Genomic DNA, 27,057 nt, shown 5'->3' on the forward strand with positions numbered 1-27,057 from the left:
GAAGATATGGACTGAAGTTTCAGGAGATTCACCACATAGGGGCAAGCTGGGTCAATGTCTGGGTTGAGCCCCAAAATGGTATCCTTTGTAGGAATTATTCCAGAGGTAATTCTCCATAGCATCATCTTTAGCCTCTCATGTAAATTAGACTTCCATATTTTTGCTTTGACCTCATCAAGCCCATCCCCTCTATTGGAGGCAGTAACTTCCCAATAAGCTGATCTAACAGTTAGGGGATGTTTGATGATTTGGTCCAGGTCCACCCATCTGAAGAACTGCCTGCCCTGATTGGAATTTGCTTAATAGCCTTGACTGAATCATTCTCAAATTACTGAGAAAGTTGTGCTTCATCCCACCCTTGGTTGTTTGGCGTAAATAATTGTGACACTACTAGGCAATTATTCAAGCATTTAGGTGACTTAGGCACTTTTATGATCCTAGTGTCCCACATTGATTAAGTATAAGTTTAACCATGTGTTTATAGACTCTTGGACACCCTTTCCTTGCAAGCTAGTTTTCAAGGGTGAGTCCTACCCATGGGTTTGAACAAGCACTAGTTTGAAGTTGGGAAGATTTGGAGTCCATGGATCCTCCCAAGATACTCCCCATTTTTCACAATCTTACATGCTCCACGCCTCCACCTAAAAGAATAGGCTTGGCTGCTTCTACACTTTTCCAAGTCCAGGAGGCCTATTTTGGAGTCTATGCCCAAGGCCATTTCCTATCTACCTTATATTTTGAGACAAGGCTTGAATACAAAATTTTCCTCTTTTATTTTCTTCCTAAAATCCACCATGCGAGCTTTGTTAGCAGGGAGATAATGAAATCTGAAAAATTTGAAACCAAGGCCACCATCCTTCTTGGATTGGCATAAATCTTTCCAAGCCATAGGAGAGAAGTAGTGGTTGTTCTCTTTTGAAGGATTCCCTAGCTACCAGAATTTTCTAATTAATCCAATGTCATACCAATTGAAAATGTGAACACACCCACTCTTTAAGTCCAATCACCTATAACATATCAATCAAGATCAACTATTTAGATGGATCTACAACTATCATTTCCACATAACAATCACTAACCTCTTGTTGCACTTGCACATAATTAAGAAAGCAATAAGATATCAAAATGCTCTCTAAAATGAGCAGTTCCAAATCTTCTAAGGTAAAGCAAGGTAATATTTGGTTTCGAGTAGGACTACGTTGTTGTTATTACAGTACTAAATAAGGCATTAATAAGGCATCTTTTGAATCACCGTCTGCCTTATTAATGTAAAAATGGTATAAATTTTTACATTAATAAGGCAGACGGTGATTCAAAAGATGCTGATCTTCCAGAAGGATGGAGCACATAGTCAATACATCAAATGATGAAATATGAGTTGACAGGTATTTGAACCTCTTGGAGACTTTGATATATCAACTTTCGTCTTTACCATTGTCGTTTGGCTTTCTGAGTCCATCATTAAATCGTACCAATATATTGTCATCAATACCAAAACTTTTGCATGCCTCAGCAAATATTTTACAAGTTTTACCTCATCTGGTGTTCCAAGAAAATTGTGAATTTCAATTGTCTTAAGATGCAAGAGCAGACAAATAACTCTCCCTCTCGTGGAGCTCTTCCTCTCGTTCTAGTGCGAGTTCTTTCTCCCTTGGCTGTGTGCGAAGGGTAATTGTCCAGTGATAACCAAGGCAGAATGGAGGACGCTGTGTGTGATAGGCTCGATAAGATGAAGTTGACTATAGAAGAAGAAGAAACTATAGCCATCTCGGATGAAGGAAGATTGGAAGCTATTGAAAGTTGCACTTCGAGTTTCATTGGAAAATTCCTCACATGTAAGTCGTTCAACAAAGTTGCAACGAAGAATATGATTCGGCACACGTGGGGATTGAATGAATCTATGCAAATTCTTGAAGTAGGGCCAAAATTCTTTCAATTCAAATTTCAATCAGAGTTTGATTTGGAGAGGATCTTGAGAGGAGGCCCTTGGTCCTTTGATAATCAGCTACTATTACTTCAGAGGTGGAAAAAGGGTATGACTGTGAGAAATATTCGATTGGAGTTGGCATCCCTTTGGGTTCAAATATGGGATGCATCATTTGACATGGTTTCACCTCATGTAGCAAGGGAAGTGGGAAGCCGTCTGGGCAAGGTTGAGGAGGTGGAATGGAAGAAACGGAAAGACGATATAAGTATGTTTATAAGAGTCCGGGTAGCCCTTCCAATTGCAAAACCTATTTGACGGGGAGGGTTTATTGCTGGATCGGATGGTGGTAAAACGTGGGTATCTTTTAAGTATGAGAGATTACCCATCTTTTGTCACTACTGTGGAATTTTAGGCCATGATTTGAGGCATTGTGCAGCCCATTATGCAGTGGAGAAAAAGAGTGAAAGAATTGAATATCAATATGGTGACTTTCTCAGAGCTGTAGGTGGTCGTCCAAGAACACTATCTGCTAAAGCTTCAGGTTAGATGGCAGGCACGGAGGAGGAAACATATTATGCAGCAAAGATGAGATCGAAACATGGAGTGCAGGAGGGTCCGATGAGCACAACGGCGGCGACGGCAAACTTGGATGACGTTGGAAACCCTAGCACCGTTGAAAACCCTAGAAGAGTGCTTAATGATGAGGCCGTGAATCCTGGAATAGTTGCTGAAATCACGCTCAGCAATAATGAGCATATTCAGTCCCATGCAAACGTGAAGGGCGCAAAATCAACTGCTGAAGAAACGGGTAAGGAAAATAAAGAGAATGGACAGGTCAGCATGAATTTAAATGGAAAGGATGAGAATGTGGGGGCTAGTTTAAGATCCAATGAGGACAATTTGGTGGATGTTGTGATACAAACTCAAGGGCAGGGGCTGGACGTATCTTGTTTAAGTCCGGGTATGAGTGGGCTAACTAATGTCAAGCCCAAAGGCTCTTGGACTCACGTGAATAGAATGGACTTTGGCTTAGGAGGTTTTAGCAAAACTATTATGCTACCTGGATTGGGAAAGAGAGAGTCATGTGAACCTGTTGAAGGGCAGGCTGAGGAGTAGATTTGCAAGAAAGGAAAATTGAACAGTGATGATGAAAATAATGACCATGGATCGACGGGGGTGGAGAGCCACCCTTGCCGGGAGCAATGAGGCTGTTAAGGTGGAACTGCCAAGGGCTTGGGAACCCTTGGACAGGTCGAAACCTTCGCAAAATTGTGAGGGAGCAAGTTCCCACGGTATGTTTCTTGATGGAAACTAGACTTGATAAGGAGGGTTTTGAAAATTTGTATGGAAACTTACCATTTTAGAATAAAATTATAGTTAAACACTCGGATTCTGGGGGAGGATTGGCATTCTTGTGGAAGAATGATGTAGGTTTGGAGGTTATTAATTTCATAGCTAACCACGTATTAGCTAAAGTAACTGAAGAGGATGGCTTTGTTTGGTATCTGATGGGTTTTTATGGGTGGCCAAATGCACAGTAGAAGGAAAATTCATGGAGATTATTAAAATATTTACAACCATTTGTGGTGGGTCCATGGGTGGTGATTGGAGATTTCAATGCGTATTTACATGCATCTGAAAAGATGAGTGCAAGACAGCCGCAATATTCTCAGATTGAAGCATTTAGGGAGGCATTGAACTCTTGTCAACTGCATGACCTTGGTTTTAAGGGATATCCCTACACTTGGAGTAATAAGAGGCCTGGGGAAGCTAATACTAAGATTCGGCTGGATAGGGGGGTTGCCAATAAAGAGTGGATTGACAGATTTCAGATGAGTAGAGTTGTGCACTTGTCATCTCATGCATCGGATCACCTTCCACTTTTATTTCATGTTCAATCCTTTTCACAACCAAGGCAGTATCGTGGGAGAAGTTTCTGGTTTGAGGAGTCATGGTTGCTTCGGGATGAATGTGCAGATGTTATTCGAGAGGCTTGGGGGAATGGAGGTGTGAACAGGGATGGGTTGGCCGCTGTACAGGAAAAAATAAAGGCTTGTGGGGTGGATCTTATGGCTTGGGGTTCATTAATAACTGACCCGGATACGGTGGCTATTAAGGAAACTCAGAAGCAACTAGACAGGTTGAATGAGGCAGAACTTACTGAAGCTTCCAAAGCTTAATTTTTGAGTTTGAGCAAAAAGATAGATGACCTTCTACAAAAGCAAGAAATTTACTGGGCTCAGTAGTTTAGAATATATTGGCTGAAACATGCTGATCGAAATACAAAATTTTTTCATGCCAAAGCTTCACAAAGAAGGAAAAATTATATAAAAGGCATCCAGAATTCACAAGGGCTGTGGGTGGAGAATTTGGAGGAGGTGGTTCAAGTAGCTTCAGATTACTTTGATAATCTTTTTCAGGCAAGGGTGGGAGATCAGATGGAGGAATGTTTGGATGCAGTGGATACTAGGGTGACCAAGGACATGTAGGAATTTTTGTCCACTCAATTTACTGCTGAAGAAGTGCAAGCGGCCCTTTTTCAGATGGGACCAACAAAAGCTCCAGGACCTGATGGTATGAATGCCCTTTTTTATCAAAATTTCTGGCATATTATGGGTGATTCTGTTGTTTTAGCTGTTTTGGATTTTTTAAATAATGGTAACATGCTCCCTGAAATTAATCATACAAATATTGTGCTTATTCTCAAAGTACAAAATCCAGAGAGAATGTTTGAATTTAGGCCTATAAGTTTATGTAATGTTATTTACAAAATTATTTCCAAGGTGTTGGCAAACAGATTGAAACAGGTACTGCCGCAGATAATATCATCCACATAGAGTGCCTTTGTACCAGGGCGACTGATCACTGATAATGTATTGGAGGCCTATAAGACACTTCATACAATGCATGCCAGAAAAAAAGGGAAAAAGGGTGTGGCTTTGAAGCTTGATATCAGCAAGGCCTATGACCGGGTTGAGTGGCACTTCATGCAAAGTATTATGGAGAAAATGGGATTCCCAACTGGTTGGATAGAGAGGGTGATGAGCTGTGTCACAACTCCATCCTTTTCTATTTTGATGAATGGAAAACCTTATGGGATGATTCAGCCATCTAGAGGAATTCATCAGGGAGATCCGATATCACCATACTTATTTCTTCTGTGCGCTGAAGGCCTTACTACTTTGTTAAAAAAAGCAGAATTGGAAGGGAGGATTAAGGGAGTGTCAATTTGTAGAGGTGCACGAAAGATTACTAATCTTATGTTTGTAGATAATTCATTACTGTTTTGTTAGGCAACTCAGGCTGAAGGAGAAACCATAGCAGAAATCCTCCAAACTTATGAGAGAGCTTTTGGGCAAAGCATTAATTTGGAAAAGTATTTAGCTTATTTCAGCACTAATACTTCGGAAAGGCAAAAGGGACAGATTTTGGAGATTTTGGGAGTAAAGGAAGTGGACCAGTTTGTTAAATATTTGGGCCTACCAACTTTAATTGGTTGGGCTAAGTATAACACCTTCTCTGATTTGAAGGACAGAGTTTGGAAGAAACTCCAAGGATGGAAAGGAATGTTGCTGTCTAGGGCTGGCAAGGAAATCCTCATCAAAGTTGTGGCTCAAGCTATACCCACATACACTATGAGTGTATTCCAAATCCCTTTGAAATTTTGCTCTGAACTTGAAGCGTTGTGTGCAAGATTTTGGTGGGGTCAAATTGGCAATGGACGAAAAATTCATTGGAAGAGTTGGGATAAGCTAATGACTTCAAAGAAAGAGGGTGGAATGGGGTTTCGAGATTTGAGAGCCTTCAACTTGGCTATGTTGGCCAGGCAAGGGTGGAGGTTGATTCAAGGTATTGATTCGCTGCTTTATCGATGCTTTAAGGCGAGGTACTTTCCGAGATCATCATTCCTAGAGGCTAAAGAATCCCCTAAGTGTTCATATGTGTGGAGGAGTTTGATGGCAGCACAACCAATTCTTCAAGCAGGTCATTGTTAGAGAGTTGGGAATGGATATTCAATCAATGCTGTGAAGGATAGATGGCTGCCAAACTTCCCAAAAAATAAAGTCCTTAATTCGGTCCAGAGAGATTGGGGTGAGCCGTTGGTGGCAAAGTTGATTAACCTGGAATTGAACATTTGGAAATATGAGGACATCAGGGCAATATTTCATAGGGATGAAGCTGAAGCAATATGCCAAATTCCATTGAGTCGAAGAAATGTACCTGACTCTGTTTTTTGGCTGTATAATTCAAGGGGGGTTGTTTAGTGTTAAGTCAGCTTATCATGTAGCGAGGAGGCTCTTAACTGATGCTAACTGGGGTGGAACATCAATGGAAGGTGATGCAAAAAATATCTGGAGTGCCATATGGAAGCTTCGACTTCCAAACAAAGTGAAAGTCTTTGTATGGAGAGCATGCCACGAGATACTCCCAATTGCTGCAAATCTGACCATAAGAAAGGTTATTCATGATGATAAATGCTTGATTTGTACAAGGGAATTAGAATCCACTATTCATGCCCTTTGGGATTGTGCTACGGTCTAAGATATATGGGCTGGTAGTTCTAGAAAGTTGCAGAAATCTAGACATGGCCAGGCAGATATGGTGCATTTGATGGAGTAGTTGCTGGAGCGCCTTAATCAAGATGAGCTTGAATTATTTTGGACCGTTCAGTCAATCTATGCAGAGTGAATCGGTCCCTAAGGAACCCCCAAAAGGGCTGTCGTTCGATGGGTGCACGAAAGTGACGAAGTTGCTTTGACTACAGAACCATGCCTGTCTTGGCTTGTTTGGAATCAGTGTAACAGCCTGCTGCATGGTGGTCGACTGAAGGTACCAAGTAGTTTAAATACTCGGGCTGAGGAGTATATCACAGAGTTTAGAAGTGCACAAAATCGGCTGGATGTGCAACGAACACAGCAACCAATAGGTGATATTTGGCAGCCACTGCCACTAGAAGAGTTTAAACTAAACTTTGATGCTGCTGTGTTTTCAGATTTAGGTAGAACAGGCTATGGTGCAATTATTCGAAATGAAAAAGGTGAAGTAATGGCTGCTATGACTGCTAGTGGTCCGATGGTGTGCAACAGCAATGAAGCTGAATTTCTTGCTTGCCAAAAAGCTATAGAGTTTGGAGTGGATGCTGGATTTTCGAGGTTGATAGTTGAAGGGGACAATATCAATGTTACTCATGCTATCTCTTCTTCTTTGGAAAACACTTCTCCATTTGGCAATGTTGTGGATGACATTCGCCATTTGTTGCGGAGTTTGCAATGGGTTAGTGTTGGCTATATTAGGAGGGGTGGGAATCAAGTAGCACATGTTTTGGCCCAATTTGCTAGAAATACTTTAGATGAGGATGTTTACTGGATGGAGGACTCTCCCCCACCAGCAATTGAAGCCTTGTATCGTGATCTTTCACTTCTTTAATTGAATGAATATCCCCCTTTCAAAAAAAAAAAAAAAAAAAAAAAAAAAAAAAAAAATGCCAGAGCAGACAATATGGCACACATCTAGGCGGATTCCAGTGAATTGAAAGATTCCTTTGTTGAAAGGTTTTACAAGTCCCTGATAAGGAAGATAAAAAAATATTTTGATATTTTAAAGAAAATTTTGTTCCTATTAAATTACTGATTCTCCTAAAAGTTTAAGATATTAAGAGACAGTGAATTTATTTATTTAATCTACAACTTTTCCTTCACATGTGGGCCACCTGAGCTATTATTGAATGAGGCTCAACATGGAAAAAATTAAACTAGAGGTAAGGTGAACACACAAGATTGAATAGGATATCTTACTCTAATACCATGTTAAATTATCATTTCTCCCAAAAGTTTAAGCTCTTAAGAAGTAGCGAGTTTATTCATTTAATCTAACAATAACATACACATGAATTAACCCACCATCCAAACAAAGGGGAAAAAAGAAATCCAAACTCACCTCCTTAAAGTTAAGAACTTTGAGATTGGGTGAACTCTGAAGTATATTTGGTAGTAGTTCCCATATATAACAGAATAATCCCCACACCATCCCAGTCATGCCTCTTTATGACCAAATCTTCAAGGACGGGACAACTAGAAAAGAGCTTTTGCATTGAAGCATCATCCCCATATATAACAGAATTCAGATAAACGAACTTAAGTCTTGGCAAACAAATAAATGTTGGGAAGTTGAGCACAAATCTTCCATGAATTTTTAAAACCACAAGTGTTTTGCATTTGCATGTGAGAAGGCACCATGGCAACTGTCCTACTCGGAAAAGCTCAGACTTAATTGTTAGCTCTTGAACCGTACAAGCAATCACAGCACAAGTACATGAATAAAGATGTGCTGATGCATGTAATGTGTAGCTTGAGAGATTGCATTTTTCAATGGCAAATCCATCACGATGAGCAAGAACCCAGTTTACATAATCAATATAGCAATTTGCCTTGTTCATGTAATTACCACAGTCAGTCGTAAAGGTGTCACAAAAATAAAGACTGGGGACAGAAATCCATAGGTTCTCCCATCTCTTTGACAAGATGCTAGTCCCAACTGCTTCCTTTGGTGAAAGAAATGAGAGTATGTGACAAAGAAGTGAATCTGGTAACCTACAAATCCAGTCTTCACCATTGGTGGTACTTGAATCCTCCATAACTCTGTTTTAAACTGGAGGATAAAAATATGAAAAAAAAAAAAAAAAAAAATTTAAAACAGAGAGATAAGCTTTATCAAAAAGACTAGTGGAGTGTTTAAGCATGGTTTAATTATATGATTGAGTCCATAAGAGATAAGCTTGCAAGTTGCAACTCGTGGCAGATTTATTATAATAGAGATTACTGGTGCATTTTAATGTTAAAAAAAAAAGGAAAAAGAAGGAACTAATAGAATATTTATCATGATAATAATGTGAGGACAAAGTTTAGATATAAAATTAGTTGTATCCTAAAACTATAACTTTGCTCAATAAAATAAATATTGTTACATATTTTTAAAATTTAACCGTTAAATTATATATTCTTTTTCCTCTTAATAAACATGTTAAATTTTATATCAATCGGATATTATTTATTATATTTATCTATAAGCTCTTTTTTTATACATAATTTTAAACTATAAAAACTTACAATTTAAACAATTTACTGATGACTTAGCAATTGATCTTTAATTTTCTAAAATTTTTGCAAGCATGGAAGATATAAAATAAGATGTAATCCAATGATGGATTTGTTAAAATTCACCTCCAATGAAAAGATATTGGGCAAAGTTGTAACCTTAAAGTTTTTTTTTAGAAAAAAATTGTAGTCTTAAATTATAACTAATTTTGTACCTAAACCTTGTCCATAATTTGGTTAACTCAACCACTTGAAAAAATTGGAAGACTCATGGGTCAACGAGGTTAATTAATGAGAAGTTCTTGTTTGATAAAAATAGTAAAAATGTAAAATACTGATTTTATATCAATTTGATGATATTAGACAATGTCTGATATAGATAATTGAGTACACTAGGACCACCTTGTGTATAAATGTGAGGTAAGAATATTAGGTCCGATCTTATCTTGTTTCTCGGTTCAGCTATTATATATTATTTTTTAAAGACTTTTTTTGGTTGAATGAAAGAGAATTTTTTATATTAATTTTTTATTATATATATGAATTTTAATAAACTTTAATTAGAGTTACAATATGATTATATGAAAAAGGCTATTGCAAAATTTTAAAGAGTTAATATAAATGAAGAAAATGACCAAAAAAAAAAAAAAATCAAGATCTATAGGCCAATAAAAGTAGACTCTTTTGTTTATTATTTTGGGTAATAAGTGGACTGGCATTTTTTTTTTTTTTTTGGTGGTAAAACTAGAATTGTATTAAAGAACAAAAATAGCTTCAAGATAGAGCCTGTTTACACACAGCCCACTAGCATCAGCCTCCAAAACACAAGCTAAGTCCACAAGCGGACTGGAAAAAACAATAAAATCACCCTCAAACGAGGTGCCTAATTTAGCTAAGAAATCTGCACATCTGTTTGCCTCTCTGTAAATATGTCTAAAACGTGTTTGGGGAATCCTGGAAACCTTGTGCCTGTAGTCATCCATAATAGAAGATACAATAGTGTTAGAGTGGGTTTGTGAATTGAAGGCATCGATAATGGTTTTAGAATCCAGTTCAATAAGGGTAGCTTGAGCGTGGATTTGTAAGCAAAGTTGAAGCCCATCACGGAGAGCCCATAACTCTGCCAGGAAACTAGTAGTAGTCCCAATCCTCCTTGTGAAGCCCGTGACCCAATCACCATTAGCATCCCTAGTTAAGCCTCCTCCTCGAGCTATCCCGAAGTTAACTACTACTGATCCATCCGTATTTAAGGCTAACCAGTCATTTCTCGGTTTTTCCCATTTGATACTCTTCAGGACCATTCTTTTGGTGGCTAAGGAATTGTTTGTGCAAAAATGGTACTCCGTTGCACGATCTACAATTTCATTGGCCAAGCTAGGATTTTGGTTGTTATTGTTGAATATGAGTTGGTTCCTACCTTTCCAGAGTAGCCAAACTCCAAAGAGAAAAACAAGGTTTCAAGGAATTTGACTTGATATATGGCGTAGACCTGATGTAGCATTGGTGCTTAACCAGTCATGCAAATTTTGGGTGAAGAAAGTGGAGTTTATAGTCTGCCTCCCAAGTTGATACCAGACATTTTTGCTCAAGGGGCAGTCACGCAACGCATGCAGGATGGACTCCACTTCTATATGACATTAGGGACAGTTAGCCTCAATTTGCATTCCTTTTGCCCTTAGGCACTATTTGACCCTGATGCTGTGATGCATACATTTCCACACAAAAACTTGTATTCTTGGCAAGATTTTCAACTTCCAAATCCAAATCCCTTTAAAAGGAATAACCCTCATGGGCTCGTTGACTAATATGTAAGCACTTTTAAGGTCAAAAGCTCCTTTAGGTGAACACTTCCAAACCAATCTATCTTCCAATCTAGCAGAAAGAGGAATGGGGGTGGCTTTAAGCTCTCTAATAACCTCATCAGGGAAGTCCATTTGAATTATAGACCAATTCCAACTACCTATGTAATCAGCCACATCCTTGATTTTCAAATTGGAGGATTCCCGAGACAAAGGGCCATGGATGATGTTCTTTAAGGGTCCAAAATTAGACCAGTTATCATACCAAAAATCCATCTTGCTTTTAAACCCCGATAGCCATTTAGTCCCCTTCCTAAAGGTTTCTTCCCCTTTCAGCAGCCCTTTCCAAGTTCTTGAGCTAGGAAGCTTATCCACATTTCTTGAGTTTAGCCTTTGGTGATTGCAATATTTCAACCTTAGCACCTTCACCTAAGGAGCCTTATCCTTAGTATGGAATCTCCAATTTAGCTTAGCAAGGAGTGTTGTATTCCTTCCTTTTGCTGTTTGAAGCCCTAACCCCCCTTCTTCTTTGGGTTTGGTTACCTTCTTCCAACCCATCCAACGCATTTTCCTCTTATTCTCAGCTGGTCCTTACAAGAAATTTCTGTTGACCCTATCAATACCTTCCAATACCTTATTAGGCAGAAAATTACTTTGCATGACATATGCTTGAATCAACAAGTTAGCTTTCCAGCCCCTAAGCTTTCTCTTCACTCTATCCACTATAAAGCCAAAATCCTGATTATTGCCTCCTTGGTGCTTAATGGGAAAACCTAAGTACTTCCCTAAACACTCTGTTTGATGGAAACCAAGAATGTCACTAAAAGCTTCCTTGCTATATTGGTCAATATTCGGGGAGAAATAAACCCTAGATTTAGCTTCACTCATTGTTTGATCGGAGAGATTGCAAAAATTATCAAGAACCTCCCTGACAGCAATATGTTTTTTGCATTGGCTTCAGCAAAGAGCACTAAATTGTCGGCAAAGAGAAGGTGGGAGAAGGCTGGGCCACTCCTCGAGGCTTTAACCAGGCACCACACTTTAGTCTCACATTTTTCTTGAATGAACTGACCCAAGAAACCCATGCATAAGATAAATATATATGGGGATAGTGGATCTCCTTGCCTTATGCCTTTTAAAGGCCAGAAAGGTTTAAGACTCCCATTAAACAATAGTGAGGTTGACATTGAGGATATGCAACTCATTATGAGCTCGATGAGGTTGTCAGGGAAATTATACCTACTCAACATACCCTTAATGAATCTTTATTCAAGCTTATCGTATGCCTTCTCCAAATCGATCTTTAGAGCCATATAACCATTGTTTTCCCTAGCTTTCCCTAGAGTGTGGATTATCTCCTGAACAATGATCGCATTATCCACCCCCCTTCGCCTTAGAATAAAAGCTGCCTAACAAGGGGAGATGAGCTAATCTAAGAATGGTCTAATTTTGCCAACTATGATCTTGGAGACTATCTTGTACACTGAATTACATAGACTTATGGGCCGATAGTTACCAATAGCTTATGGACCCTAGGTTTTCAGAATGAGAACAATGTTGAATCTGTTAAGATAATCTGAAATTTTTTTCCCCCTGAAAATAGCGTGCACCTCTTTTCTAACCGACCCACCCACAATGAGCCACCTTTGGAAGAATCTGGCGTGTAGGCCATCAGGTCTGGGAGCTTTAAAGGCTTTTAGAAACTAGAGGGCTATTCTAATTTCCTTATCTGTTACCATGTGACTTATACTGTCCTTCTCTTCATTTAAGAGCTTGGTTTGCCAACTTTGGTTGTGGTTTATTTCCCAGGTTGATGCCTCCTAGGATGTAGTTTAAAGCTTCATGAACCCCTCTCTGATGTGGCTTGAAACTTCCCTTTCCTCGGTCAACCATTCTCCCACCTCATTCTTGATTGCAGTAATAAGGTTCCTTTTCCTACGAGCAAGCGTTGAAACATTAAAAAAGGATGTGTTTCTATCCCCCAAAATCATCCAGTTAATTCTGTATTTAAGGGCCCAAAGATCCTTTTCTTTCTCTAACACAGCCTCCAACTCCTTTAACAGTTGATTTTCTAGAATTACTAATGAAGAGGACAACTAATTGGCCATAGCCCTTTGCACCCCATCAAGCCAAGCCATGATTCTCTTCTTTTTGTGGAAGATATTCCCGAAGTGATTCTTGTTTCATAGGTTGGCTTGAGTGGAAAAGATATCAGTTGCTTCCTTAAGTTTCCTTGGTTGTCTCCATGCCTGATTCACAACATTTGGAAAGGAGGGGTCGAACAGCCAAAAGGGTTGGAATTTAAAAGGCCTATTCAGATGCATAAGCCTTTTGGGATTGGTTTCCATTAACACAGGGCAATGATCCGCGTGACACCTTGTTAAATGAGACACTTTTGCATTCGGATATAGCAGACACCAGCTAGGGTTCATGAAGAACCTATCTATTCTCTCTTGGATAAGGCTATTCATCTCCCTTCTGTTAGTCCAGGTGTATTTTAGTCCATTGAACCCCGATCCACCATGTTACACTTGTCAAGGCATTCTTTGAAGAGCAAAGATCTGTTGATGTTAACCGGTTTGCCCCCAAACTTATCTTCCTCAGCGAAAGGTTCATTAAAATCCCCAGCTATAATCCAGGGTTTATTTTGAAGGTCAGCAACTTTAGATAGATTTTCCCACAATACCTGTCTTTCAGCATATCTAGGACTAGCATATATAGCAGTAAAAATCCAAGATAGGTTAGAGAGGAGTACCTTCACTTCAACGTGTATCTCTTGTTCCGTGTTAGCGAGTTGAATCACCTCCACCCTATCTGAATTCCATAAAAGCCAAATACCCCCAGCAAAGCCAATCTTCTCCATCTGAATCACACCATTAAAAGGGAGTCGATCAGTTATCTCCTTGGCTTTGTCTCCCCCAATACGGGTTTCCATGACCACCAAAACAACAGGATTATGGTTCCTAGCTAGCTCTTTGACATAATTCTGAAAATTGGGCTTCAGAGTGCCCCTACAGTTCCACACTAAAATATTCATGGTTAGTTGATGAAGTGGGGGTAGGACACTCAACAGGAGCTAATAAATGCTCCGCTTCCCTTCTCAAACTCCATCCCATCATCACCAGCATTTCCCTGGTCTTCCCTCTCCCTTGGGTTAAGGTCAGTATGTGCTCTAACACTCCCAAATTCACTTCCTTCACCATGGTGTGGATTCTAAGCTCTAGAGGTGGTTAACCACTAGTATAACCTTGATGATGTGCTGATTCCCCCTTTTAGAGTTGGATATGTGTTGGACGTCTAACCCCCTTCATTTCGTGATTAGATGGGGAATCATCCTCTATACGCGCTGTCATTCCTTCTTTGGAGACATGTCGTCGGCTAGAAGGGTCCATGATAGGATCGACCTTCTTGCGCTGGCCCCCGTGAAAGGGGGGTTCACTCTGCTCTTCGCGAAAGCCACTTCTGGGATCTCCACAACCTAGCCGTCAAGATTGATGGCCTATATCAGTTCGACCATCAGCTTTGAATTGGAAGAATTCATGAGAAGGACCTCTATCGCCATTTTTACTTTGAGCAGACCAAGTGTTAGTTGTGTCTAGTAAGTGTTTCCCAGCTCCTTATGTGTTTGACTTGGTCAATAGCTTTAAAGCCCTATTTCTTGCAATATTCTTTTTGCCCTTAACTGATGGGCTGGTTGTATTACCCGGGTATTCGTCTATCCTTCTCTTAGTAAAGTTTGTCTCTAGGCCCACCCTCAATGGCCCATTTGCCTCAAAGCTCCTATTAGTCTTAACCTATCCTGTTAGAGCCTTATTGGATCCTTGCCTATATCCAAATGGAGTCTAGCACATTCCGGAGCTTGTCAAATCTCCAGGGGTAACGGCATTTTTGTCCTGTTCTGCCCAGGATTTCTACGTGATACTAGCATTCAAGGTCCATATCTGTCATCTTCCATACCTGCCTCTCTGTCATTCGTCTTGCTACTACCTGGGGCTATATACTGGACAAGTCATGCACACCACATGGATTAGTTGTCTGGTTCGAGCCATTGTCCGCTCCTACTTTCATCGATTTCCCTCTACCAGCATCTCTGGTCGTTTAATGGTGTAATGGCATGCTTCTTTCTTATGCCCTATTCTTCCACTGGAAAAACAAATCTTGTGGAGACCTTCGTATGACAAAGGTTGTTCAAACCTCCCTATAAGGATAGTATCAATAAGCAGCTTGTTTATATCCACCTATATACAAAGTCTCACATACCTCCCTCTAGCCTTCATGGCTGTGTGTGTGTCGATCCTGAGCACTTTTCCTATGGATTCTCCTATCTATTTTAACACTTCAGGCTCATACAACTCCATTAGAAGCTCATGTAATCGAACCCTAACCGCTATGGATGAAACACTTGCACAAGTAGGCTTGAAAAACGGCTCCCATGGTCTAATGGACAGGAAGTGGCCCCCAATGAACCATGGGCCATTTTTGAGGACGGCATCCATGTCATTCTTCACTGAAAATCTAACTGAATAGAAATCTTTACCAAGAGCAACATAGTCTATCCTCCAAGCTGGTTTCCATAGGAGATTAAGCTTGCTTTGAAGAAAATTAAACCCAACTGCTCTGCCATACAACTTGATAATCAACGCATTTGACCACGGCTTCCTGATACAAAGCTTTGTTTCCCTGGATAGCTTCATCGCTGCTAGTTCCTCACGAAGCCCTTCCACGTCATCATCCGAATTTGCCTCCATGTCCATAAGGTCCGAAAAATCGAATGCTTTAACATAAGCTCCTGGTATCTCCCCCACGAGTTTCTCTTTGAAGGTTCTCTTAGCCACCCCCCAAGTATTTTGGAAGTCTTGAGAATGTCCACTCTCTCTTGAGCCATTGTTGAACTCAGCGTGATGAACGTCCTTAACCTTTTTTGTGCTTCTGGATGGCTCGGCTTCCTCTTCCCTCGTGAGCTCTCAGTTCTTAGTCATACTCTTCGATAATCTAGCCAACAATGTTATTCTCTGTTTCAATGATATGATGCATCAGCAATTTTTTGTGGACTGAGTTTCACACGCATTTGTATTTTTCATCTGTGATGAGTATTCCTATAAGCTTGTACAAAAAGCCAAAAATGGGAAGTTCGGAAATGAGAAGTGACCAAGAGACCACCAAGAGGGGGTCGGTTTCTTATTTGGACAAGTCTAAATCCTCTTTCCCAGGCCAGATGCAATCCATAAAGTATTGCCGATGATTTTGCAAAAAAACCATTTGTAAAATTTAAAGAGAACCTCACAAATCCAATTCCCATGATCACCATTGGCACTACCATTAGTATTGAGTTTGCAAGGTATGGCGTCACCAAGATGCACCAAGTAAAGGGTCCCTGTCCATAAGTTTAATGTGCTAACCTTGCCCTATATGGGTGGGTAGCAATCACAAACAATTGGGTATTAAAGACTAAGTTAACTATAGATTGTACACACTAGATTTTTTAAAACAATTTTTATCAAAATAGAAAAGGGAACTTGGAGCAACGGTTTTGGGTTGAAAATTTATGGAGTTGCCTGGCATATTTGGAATGCGAGATATTGTTTACAGCTCCTGAGGATTCTTGCTCTGAGGGAATGTAGTGCAAGAGATTTTTCAGAATTAATTTTTGGAGGACTTGAAGTGCCTTGAGAATTTAGGTGGATATGGATTTGGACCATTTGGTTCGGCTGGGATTTGGGCTTGTGTCGACTCCAATATTCTCCCTCACTGTCCTTCTCGAACAAAGTAATATTTTCCATGTCTCAAATAAAACATTCCTATCGATAACTCATTTTCTGCTTTTTTAGTCATTAGCATTCACTGAGGGTTCGAGTCCCCTCTTTCCCACTTGCTGTAACAATTAGGGAAAAAAAAATGTGGGAAACCAATACCATTTATTTATATATTACTATCTTGCTAAGAATTAAAAATCATGCCAAATGAAAAATACATTATGGTTAAATAATCCTACCAAGAGAGACATTTCAAACACTTTGATTTGCAATAGAAACGAAAAATTACTAGAAGTATATATATTGAGCTCTAAACAATAGAAGCATTCCACAAAGGAGGACAAATGAACTATAAGTTTCGTTGTTTTTGGTGCCCATCTTCCAATAAAGTGGTGAGAATTTCTTTGAGATGTTTGTTGTAGACGCATGGTTGTTCAACCTCAACAAGGTGACCTGCTTTCTCTATATATTGCAGTGTTGCTGTGTCTCCCAATTGCCTATTATCACAATCAAGCCCTAATTAGCATTATCTTTAAAACAACCCAAATAAGGCTCACTGTATAGTATCTGCTTTCTTTTTTCTTTTTTTGCTAAAATATTGTATTTTCTTCCAAGTTTCAACTTTCAATAAGTGTCATCATTGTATTTAAAATCTTTGATTAATGACTTTTTAAAGCTTAGCACAGGTGAAAAACATTAACTGAGCATAAAACGCCGCCGTTCTACTCAAGAGATCCCAAGTTAGAGAAGAGAGGCGACGACGTTGTTTAACTTAAGACACGTGAGTGATGAAACAATGTCGTTCAACTTAAACGAGTTGCTTCAATTAAAATAGACATATATGGGAGAAACACATGCTTTTTAGTTTTATTTTGTTAGATTAGTTACTACTTCATTCCACGTGTACGTACCTAATTGGTTAGTGACTTAGCTGATAGTGTGGAATTTAGTTAGTTCGTTATTTTCCTTTTTCTTCTTCGATGCTTTGTTCTACTTATATATAAACAAAGTGTATATGTAAGTTAGATTTGAGCTTATATAGGGAAATAAAATAAGTTATCAACAGTACATCCACATGAAAAAAGCTTGAAAAGATGCAAGTTTTGACATGACACTCAAGAAAGAAGAAATAAGTGATAGTAAGACATAAAAGGACACAAGATGTACGTGGAAAACCCTAGAAAAGTGACGAAAAACCACGGTTTGAGTAAGAATGGAATGTTCTTGCTTTGCTCAGATTGTATTATGTGTGAAAAGAGGTCACTCTTGTACAATAAGGGTGTTCTTCCTCTCTACCTTATCAACTTTCTACTCTCTTCTCTAAAATATCTACTAGGGTTCTTGCCTAAAACTACAATTGCATGTCCCTCTTATAAACTGAGGAATATGGCTGAGTTCAAAGACAGGTGTCAAGTCATCATTTCTCTATTTTGGACATTTTCATAGTTGTGATGTTATTTGTTGACTAGAAGATAGGAATTGCGCCAACGTGGCACTAGGACCCGTGGATGGGTAACTTTACCACTACTTGGGAAACAAGTCCTGGACATTAAGAGAGACATCAGGAGCACTGTGATTGATACACGTGTCTTTAAGGTGGTCCAACATGCATTCATCCAATAAGGGGTGTCCTCATAGCTTCTAACCTTAGAAAGTCACTATCTCTCTTTTTGTGAGTACTTGAGTACTATGTCAAGTCCATATATTACTTCCTTCCCAAGGCAATTATGCCTTTAGCATGGACCAAGAACAAGATCCCTTTCCTTTGCTCACCGCCGTTCCACATGTAAGGTCCAGATTCAACCAAATATTCATTCTCCCATGCGTTAGTGGTGTTATGTACATAGAGCAACCTATGTATTGTACATATATATTTTTACACTAGTTGTATTTGGTTCGACAAAAAATATTTTCGAGTGTTTGGTTATGTTCTTGAAAATATTCTAAAAATATTTTCAAGTGTTTGGTTGCATTCCTAAAAATACTATGGAAAACATATTTTTTAATACTTTATCACATTTCCTCATCTCCCAAGCACCGTGGCCAATGGTTGGCCACTAAAGACCAGGGATGTTAATAGGGAGAGGTGGTTGGGTAACAAACAATGAAGGGTGAGGGGTGGAAGTTAGGTTAATGAGTATTGAGTAAGGTGAAAAATAGTTTATGGAAAATAAGAGTATAAATCCACTTACGCCATAAATGCTCTTATTTTACAATCAACTAAAATACAATTTTCGATTAACCAAAATTTTTAGTTGTCCGCACCCAAACACCCATTAATGTGAAAAATGTTTACTGATCACGAAAGTCAATTTCAGTTCAATCTATCATTGTTAATAAGAGAAATCCATTCTATTTAGATAGAGTCTTCTTGAGTGAGAGAGATTTATTATTACATGGTATTAAGGAAACATACCTCATCAAATTGTTAACGACTTCCATGTTGAAAATGATGTCGTTCTCTCCCCACAAAAGATGTACCCTCTACAAGAAAAATATGCGATCAATAGTTAAAAACAAATATCTTAAGAGCGTATATATTTCCTCTGTCCTCATTCCTCAAAGCTCAAAGTAAAAAAACTGCACAAATTATGATCGAGGAAACGTCAAAAAAGATTTTGAGGCGCTACTCGATCGACTAGTGTGGGGCTGACAAAATAGTCAAGGATTGAATCACGTGTCATATATGGACAATATTGCAAAAGATCAATCACATCTCGATGGTTGCAAGTTGCAACTATTTTAAACACGTAATTTTTGTTGTGCTTCCTATTATGTGTAGGACTAAGGTAAAAAACAAGATATATCATACAATAAAAATTACGCAACATCTAATATTTTTGATTTTGTCAAATAGATGTCATTTACTTTATATATATATATATATATATATAAAAGACCTAACAGGACAAGAACGCCAACTCCAGACTTTTGGATTTCTAAATTTGACTCATCATCATTGTCTAGGTTTGAATCTTCTTCTCCCGTTCGAACTAATCTAGATGGAACTTGCTCAGCATGCTTGTTGACATAGAAAGCTTCACATGCCCATGGAAAGGCTGTGGGTTCTATGAGGCCTTCAGAAAGGAGGGTATATATATATATATATATATATATATATAGTGGTGGAGTCAAAATTTTAGTTTAGGGGGAGCAAGGTTAAAAATATTGATAAAGAACCTAAAATTATTAATCGATATTAATAATAAAATTATAAAAAACAATAATTGTCATAAAAAAATCTATTAAAATTTAAAAAATTGTGAAATAAATCAACAATTATAAACATTTCTGACGATCAATCATCAAAGTAAGAGATTAATCTATATATACATAAAGTTTAGACATTTAATTGTGGGGGTGGGCTGGCAGCGATGAGAGAGTTGAGAGAGAGCTGAGAGAGTTGAGAGAGAGAGAGAGAGGTGAGATGATTAGAGTTGAGAGAGAGAGAGAGGTAATATTTTAATTGGGTAGGGATTAAAATATTATTATTATTTTTTAGCTTTCATGAACAGTGCACATCTATCTATAGATGTGCATTGTAGCAATGGAGCTAAAATTTTTAGATTTAGCTCCACTGCTACAACAAGATTTTTGTGTTTATGGAGCTAAATTTTAGCAATATAGCAATATGCCTCCACTGTTGTGAGTGCTCTTACTATATATATATAAAAGAGCTAACAGGACAAGAACGCCAACTCTAGGCTTTTGGATTTCTGGATTTGACTCATTATCATTGTCTGGGTTCGAATCTTCTTCTCCGTTGGAACTAATCTAGATGGAACTTGCTCAGCATGCTTGTTGACATAGAAAGCTTCACATGCCCATGGAAAGGCTGTGGGTTCTATGAGGCCTTCAAAAAGGAGGGTAGATATATATATATATATATATATATATATATATATATAGTGGTGGAGCCAAAATTTTAGTTTAGGGGGAGCAAGGTTAAAAATAATGATAAAGAACCTAAAATTTTTAATCGATATTAATAATAAAATTATAAACAACAATAATTATCATACAAAATCTATTAAAATTTAAAAAATTGTGAAATAAATCAACAATTATAAAACATTTCTGACGATCAATCATCAAAGTAAGAGATTAATCTATATATACATAAAGTTTAGACATTTAATTTGATTCCTCAAAATAAATTGAGAAAATAAATTTTAACTTTCCTTTCTATATTCCTCTAATTATTTAAAATTTGGATTTATGATAAAACTCAAATTTTGAACCATGAAAATGCAAGAAATGAAGGAGAAATAAATAATGGACGTTTTACTACTTTAATGTCATACAAGATATTATTATTATTATTATTATTATTATTATTATTTTGAGTAAAGTTTGAATTCCACTTGCTTAACCTGAAATGAAAGCAATTGGTCAAAAGTGTAAATAGGTTTGATGATATTTATTTCATGTAGGGTCATTTTTTAAAGTGGGATGAGTTGTTTGATTAATACCACAAAATCTCACAATATTTTTACAATAAATTAAGGTGTTAGTACATTGTTGGTTAAAATAAAATAAAATATATTTATTCTGTGATCTATTCCAACTAAAAATAAGAGTGTTGTGAAAATATTGTGAAATTTTATTGTGTCTTTAGACTTTCTCAAATAGATATGTGTATTTTATTTATTTTTCATTTCATGTTAGGGGTGCGGTTTGAGAGAAGATGTTTCTTTTTTATTCTAACTTTAGGAGTACAACTCAACTTTATAAATATATGAAGGACTTTTTGGGAGGAGTCAGTGGGGGCACCTACCCCCTGGCTCCGCCTTTGTGTGTGTGTGTATATATATATATATATATATATAGCAAGATTTAGGTATAGTACTTAAGTGCTGTTCCTTAGGTGCCTCTTTTAAGATTCTGTCATGTGGATTTTTTCTCATGGGATGGCAATGTATTTTTTAGTTAAGTAGTCATATGACTGAATCTTAAGAAGGGAATCTAAAGAACAACATCTAAGGTATTGTACCTAAGTTTTGTCAGCAGTGCATACTAATTAGGTTTGGCGTTAGATGCATGTCAGGCTAGCTTTGCATTTAATACTTGAGTCCCAATTGCATTAATTGTAATACCCAGTAAAAAATATTATTATATTCTTAGGCATGACATTCATTGTGGAACCCACATATGTAAAACTGTAGACATGAGTTGATGTGAACTTAAATGCAGTAGAAAATAGGTGAAAATAGCCAAATACCACGTTTTGGCAAAATTTGTGGCAAACTAGCATTGTTTCGGAAATATTTAGCAATTTACCACTTTTTTATTACTTGAGTTTCACAAAATCGAGTTCTAAATAGTACTCGAATTTAGTAAACTCGAGTTCCTAGGTGAGTCGCCAGTGTGGCACTACTGACCTAAAGTTTGTATAATTAAAAAAGTAATATGGTACTCGATATTACGAAAATCAAATACTTCTTTATAGTACTCAAGCATCACAAAGTCGAGTACCTTGTTTTTCTTTTTTTTTCCTACTTTTTGTTTCGTACAAAACTTTTACTTATTTCATTTTTTTTTTTTTTTTGACTGAATAGGTAGAATATCTTATTAAAAGAATAAAGTAATACATGTGTAAGAGGGTCTAGGAGCTAATCATAGGCTAAAACAACTATCCTAAGCCCATGGACAAGACATATATTAGTAGTACAAACCTAGCACTAGCTAATAGTTCTTTGGTTTGCCACTAGCATCTGATATTCATCAAGTAAAGAAGATGCCCCACGTAAAATAGCCTCAAGTTGCATTTGTGTGTCTTCAAAATAATACTTGTTTCTAGCGTTCAATATTGCCCATGATGTAATGGCCCAATGCTCCATTTCCTTCATTGTCAGCTTTCTATCAGATAAAATTACCAACTCTTATCATTTTTTTGTACAGCACTTTTACAACAGTATACTCAATGAGACCTTTGCCATCCGGTGCTTTGTTTAGGTGTTATCCAGGGTAAGGGCTATTTTGCATCTTACTGACTTCCTAACATCTCATGGGCACCTTTAGTGAATAGTTATTGGTAGACTACATTGTGCTTAGGTAACTGCAACTCTAGTTACTTGCACATGAACTTTTTCAAGTCCAGACATTGTACTTAGTTTGGTGGACACAATAATCACAAGCAGTTAAAGATGAAATAAGTAAAAATTTTGTATGAAACAAAAAGTCGAAAAAAAAAAAAAAACAAGGTACTCGATTTTGGTAAGCTCGAGTACTATAAAGAAGTACTCGATTTTCGTAATATTGAGTACTATATTACCTTTTTTATTACTCAAATTTCAGGTCAGTAGTGCCACGCTGGCTACTTACCTAAGAACTCGAGTTTACTAAACTTGAGTACTATCTAGAACTCGATTTTCTGAAACTCGAGTAATAAAAAAGTGGTAGATTGCTAAATATTTCCGAAATAGTGCTAGTCAAATTTTGCCAAAACATGGTATTAGGCTATTTTCGCCACATAAAATATTGGCCCTGTTTGTTTATACTATCTCAACAATAGTTTTGTTGTTTAAACAATACAATATGTATTTTCACAATATTTTCCATCCACATATATTTTCACAATATTTAAACAATATTATTAAAACAACATTACTGAACAAGCTCTAATTTCAATCGATGAGGATACTTATGCATTCGTGTTGTAGCTTGAATATGAAAAAGTAAATGCAACCAAAAAAAAAAAAAAACCAAAAGATTGCCATATTTTCATGTTTTACTATTCTCTCGAGAAAAGAAAAACATGTTTTACTATAAAATTAACCTAAATTTATATATATATATATATATATATATTATGGTAATCTAAATTTATATTTAAGTTTACTTGAACTGGTGTGAGTGATTTTTGGAGTTTAACATGTAAGATTTAAACAACATTACTAAAACAACATTATTAAACAAGCTCTAATTTCAATTGGTGAGGATACTTATGCATTGCTATAGCTTGAATATGAAAAAGTAAATGCAACCAAAAAAAAAAACCAAAACATTGCCATATTTTCATGTTTTACTGTTCTCTCGAGAAAAGAAAAACATGTTTTACTATAAAAATAATCTAAATTTATATTTAGGTTTACTTGAATTGGTGTGAGTGATTTTTGGAGTTGAACATGTAAGATTTATTCCTTATGTTACTATTATATATGGATCGATGTTAGTTCTCTCATAATTTAAATTAAAGTGATGGATTCATTGTAAGTTGATATATGCTAGTTAATTTGAAAATGTTGTAAAATTATTGTGGCTTTTTTTATCTTGTTCATAGTTGAAATAGAACGAGTATAGTGTTGCTTTTTGTACGAAATAATTAAGGAAAATTCAAACATGATGAGACTAATCACAGGTAGTGATGAGTTCTGAGTAGTCCTTTAAAATTTGTATTAATCAATAATTGGTTTAGGGGAAAAGAAAAGAAAAAGGAAAACGTTATAGTTAACGAAATGAAATTTTTTTTTCTTTTTTTTTAAATTTATGAATGGTGAAATGACTTAAAAGCATTCTAGGGAAACAAATGCATGCATCAAACACTCTTATATTAATTTTGCTAATAAATTCCCATAAGATAAGAGTAGGTTTAATATAATTGTAACCGTGTATTTTACTAAAGAAATCAGGGAGAAGTGAAAACGAAGGAAAAGTGGAAAAACATATGTTACTACAATTTTTCTAGAGAATAATGTTCAATGACATAGAACTTTATTGTTACTACAAATATGACAAAAGAATTCCATTTCCTAATTGTCTAGAACATCCACCAATAGAATAGGATTCTTTTTTCTTTTTTTTTTTTTTAATATTTTATTTTATTTTTATTTAGGATTTATCATCTTCATAGAATTGTCTTAGTAGATATGAACCATATATTTGACACGTCCCATTTAGCATAAATTTATACAATTTTAATTTCTCAAACACTCAAATTCAAACCTGAGGATGATGAGGAATGGTAAAGTCCTTGTCATCAATGACCAAAGCCTTGAGTAATTCTTCTCTTTGCTCTGTGTTGTCAAACATTACCTGTATAGTCATTGACATCGATCCATGAGCTACAAATTAATCACAAACTAAAAGCATTTAGTGTGTGAATAGTTGTATCTTTTACATGTTAATTAGAATATATAGGCATAAATCTTGAATATCTCTATAAGGTGGTGGGCCTTGTTTGTAATGTTGGGTTGCTTCCTACTACACTAGGCCCGAGTATTCTGGATAAGGGAGTTGGGACCGGTCCAACTGGAACTCACCTTGGTTCGGCTTGTGCACAAACTACATCACGTTTGCTAGGCTTTGGTTACATGCCCATGGCAAGCAGAGCCGATATAAAGAAATTATGGCGGGCAGATATAATATGGATAACACAAGAAAATACAATCACTACTTGTAGCCACAATAAATAAAAGTGAGCAACAAAAGGCTCTCTGTACACAGAATAAGCTAAGTGAAGGATAAACAGGGTTAACAAAATCAAAGTGTTAATCTGCCATGCCAAGTAATACACGGGATTGAAACCAAGAAGGTAAAACCGTTCCCTCAACAAGAGTAATCTCAGTAAAGAAATTAATTGTTTTGAGAGAATAGGCCTAAATGGTTTATGCCCAAATATAGATTTTTTGCCTTTTATAGAGAGCAAGGCTATTGAGGGAGAGAGGAGACATGATCTAGAGATTGGTTTATACGTTTTGCCATGCACTTTTTGCTTCTTATGGCGTGGGTTGTATTTCGATCTGCCATTCTTTATGACATGCTTCTTTTAGAGGTTGAGCCTTGTCGGATCATGGGCCTTCCTTCCCCCGGCTTACTCTGTATTCACTCTGTGGCCGTGTTAGCATTTCCTGCCATACCACTCTGCTATTCCTAATGTAATGCCGTTTGACTCAATTCTGCTGGGCCTCTTTGGGCTTGTTGTTTATTTCTCTCCCAGTGACTCAATGTGTTCACTGGGTCTTTTCTTACATTGTTTGTGGGCTCTTGTGTTCTATTTCCCTCTTGGACATCCTTTGCCTATTTGCTTTCCTTGAGCTTCCACGGCCCTTTTCCAATCCTGCTTTCCCATGGGCCTTTACTAACTCTCTTGTGCTTCCCTGACCCAATTACTTTATACCTCATCCTTGGGGCTAATGGATTTTCCATTAGCCCCTTACTTTTTTGCTTGCATTACTTTAGGCCTATTGTGGCCCCTTCTCGTTTTTTTACATACTGCCCATGGGTTTGTTTCTTCTCTCTTTCCAGTCCCATTCAAGGCCATTTGCTTTCTTAAGACCCACTTTATGAGTCTGTGAGCTGTTCATTCCTGCCACTTGGGCTCAATGGCTTTTTCTTACTTGCTAACTTTGGTCTACCCGTGTTGCTGGGCTTTTTATCTTACTGGGCTTGTCAAAATGAGTCTTAACAATCTCCATTAAAAATTTGAGGTGTTAACTAGTTTTTTTTTTTTTTTTTTTTGAGAACTCCATAGGATTTTAGTTGAGTTATAAAACTCTTAGCAACGAAATATTATTTTAGTATGTCACTTAATTACATACAAAATAGCTCTAAAAACTCCATTGGATTTTAATCAACAATATCAATTTGCTGCATAAATAAAAGAAGCTATGCATGTCCATATGAAAAAGACAATAAATACTATAGCTAGGGTGACCATGATGAAGTATGGTCTTTTTTTTTTTTTTTTGGACTTACCTTCAGTACTTTGTTTTAAAAGGAATCTCCTTTTGTTTTAACGAGAGACTACCACATCACCCACTAATTAAATAAAATATGAGTATTAAAACTCATTACCACTTACTCTTGTATATTTAAAACAAAAGAATATATCCAGTGGCCAATTTTTTTTTTAATTATTATTAAATAATGTTTGTAAACGAAATTAGGGATCCAAGGCAGCTTGAAGGTGGCAAATATGTCAAAAAGTATTTTGACACCCTGAACAGAATCTGGAAGCATATAATCTGACCAGGACTTGAACTCAATCCTCTCAAGGGCTGCATCACTGATGGACTTGGTCAAGGCCATGGCAGAGCAAGTGAGCACCATAGACTCAACCAAGTCAGGGTATATCTCAGCCATCTTGAACCCAACCATCCCACCATAGCTCAACCCCACCAAGCTGCACCTCTCCATGCCTAGTTTCTTGAGACTCTTTGCGACACACTCAGCTTGAAACTCCGGTGACCGCTCTGATCTGTCAGTGATTGAACCACCAAAGAAGAGTAAATCAGGCACATAAACTTTGTACTTTCTTACTAGAGCTAACACTTTGGACTGCCACGTTATAATACCATCAACAGCAAATCCATGAATGAATACAACAGCTTTATTATTGCTGTTTTTGGATTTGTTTGGAGTTTCTTTAGGGCCCAGAAATTCATTACAGTTCCTGGCTCGATTTCCACCGTTTGGGGTCTCATCCCGATTAGCTTCATTAGCCAACGTAACAACGGCTTGCACACTGCAAAAATGTTCACCAT

General features: G+C 37.3%; 3 protein-coding genes and 1 pseudogene across 3 annotated transcripts; 2 read left to right on the forward strand and 2 right to left on the reverse strand.

Annotated features, from left to right (window-relative positions):
* The first annotated feature begins 1,696 nt into the window (after positions 1-1,696).
* LOC115956399 lies at positions 1,697-2,473 on the forward strand. Its single transcript, XM_031074794.1, has 2 exons — positions 1,697-2,192; positions 2,340-2,473. Exons 1-2 carry the CDS (start codon positions 1,697-1,699, stop codon positions 2,471-2,473), a joined length of 630 nt encoding a protein of 209 aa, XP_030930654.1.
* Positions 2,474-4,830: 2,357 nt separating this feature from the next.
* LOC115956400 lies at positions 4,831-7,354 on the forward strand. The gene is made up of 4 exons (XM_031074795.1): positions 4,831-4,965; positions 5,221-5,911; positions 6,180-6,385; positions 6,725-7,354. The coding sequence occupies exons 1-4, from the start codon at positions 4,831-4,833 to the stop codon at positions 7,352-7,354; spliced, it is 1,662 nt and encodes a 553-aa protein (XP_030930655.1).
* A 520-nt stretch (positions 7,355-7,874) lies between these two features.
* On the reverse strand, positions 7,875-8,561 carry LOC115956401 (F-box/LRR-repeat protein At1g55660-like). The gene has a single exon (XM_031074796.1). The coding sequence runs from the start codon at positions 8,559-8,561 to the stop codon at positions 7,875-7,877; it is 687 nt and encodes a 228-aa protein (XP_030930656.1).
* An 8,361-nt stretch (positions 8,562-16,922) lies between these two features.
* LOC115956402 lies at positions 16,923-27,057 on the reverse strand (annotated as a pseudogene).

This window comes from Quercus lobata, chromosome 8 (assembly GCF_001633185.2).
Source record: "Quercus lobata isolate SW786 chromosome 8, ValleyOak3.0 Primary Assembly, whole genome shotgun sequence".
NCBI lineage: Eukaryota > Viridiplantae > Streptophyta > Magnoliopsida > Fagales > Fagaceae > Quercus > Quercus lobata.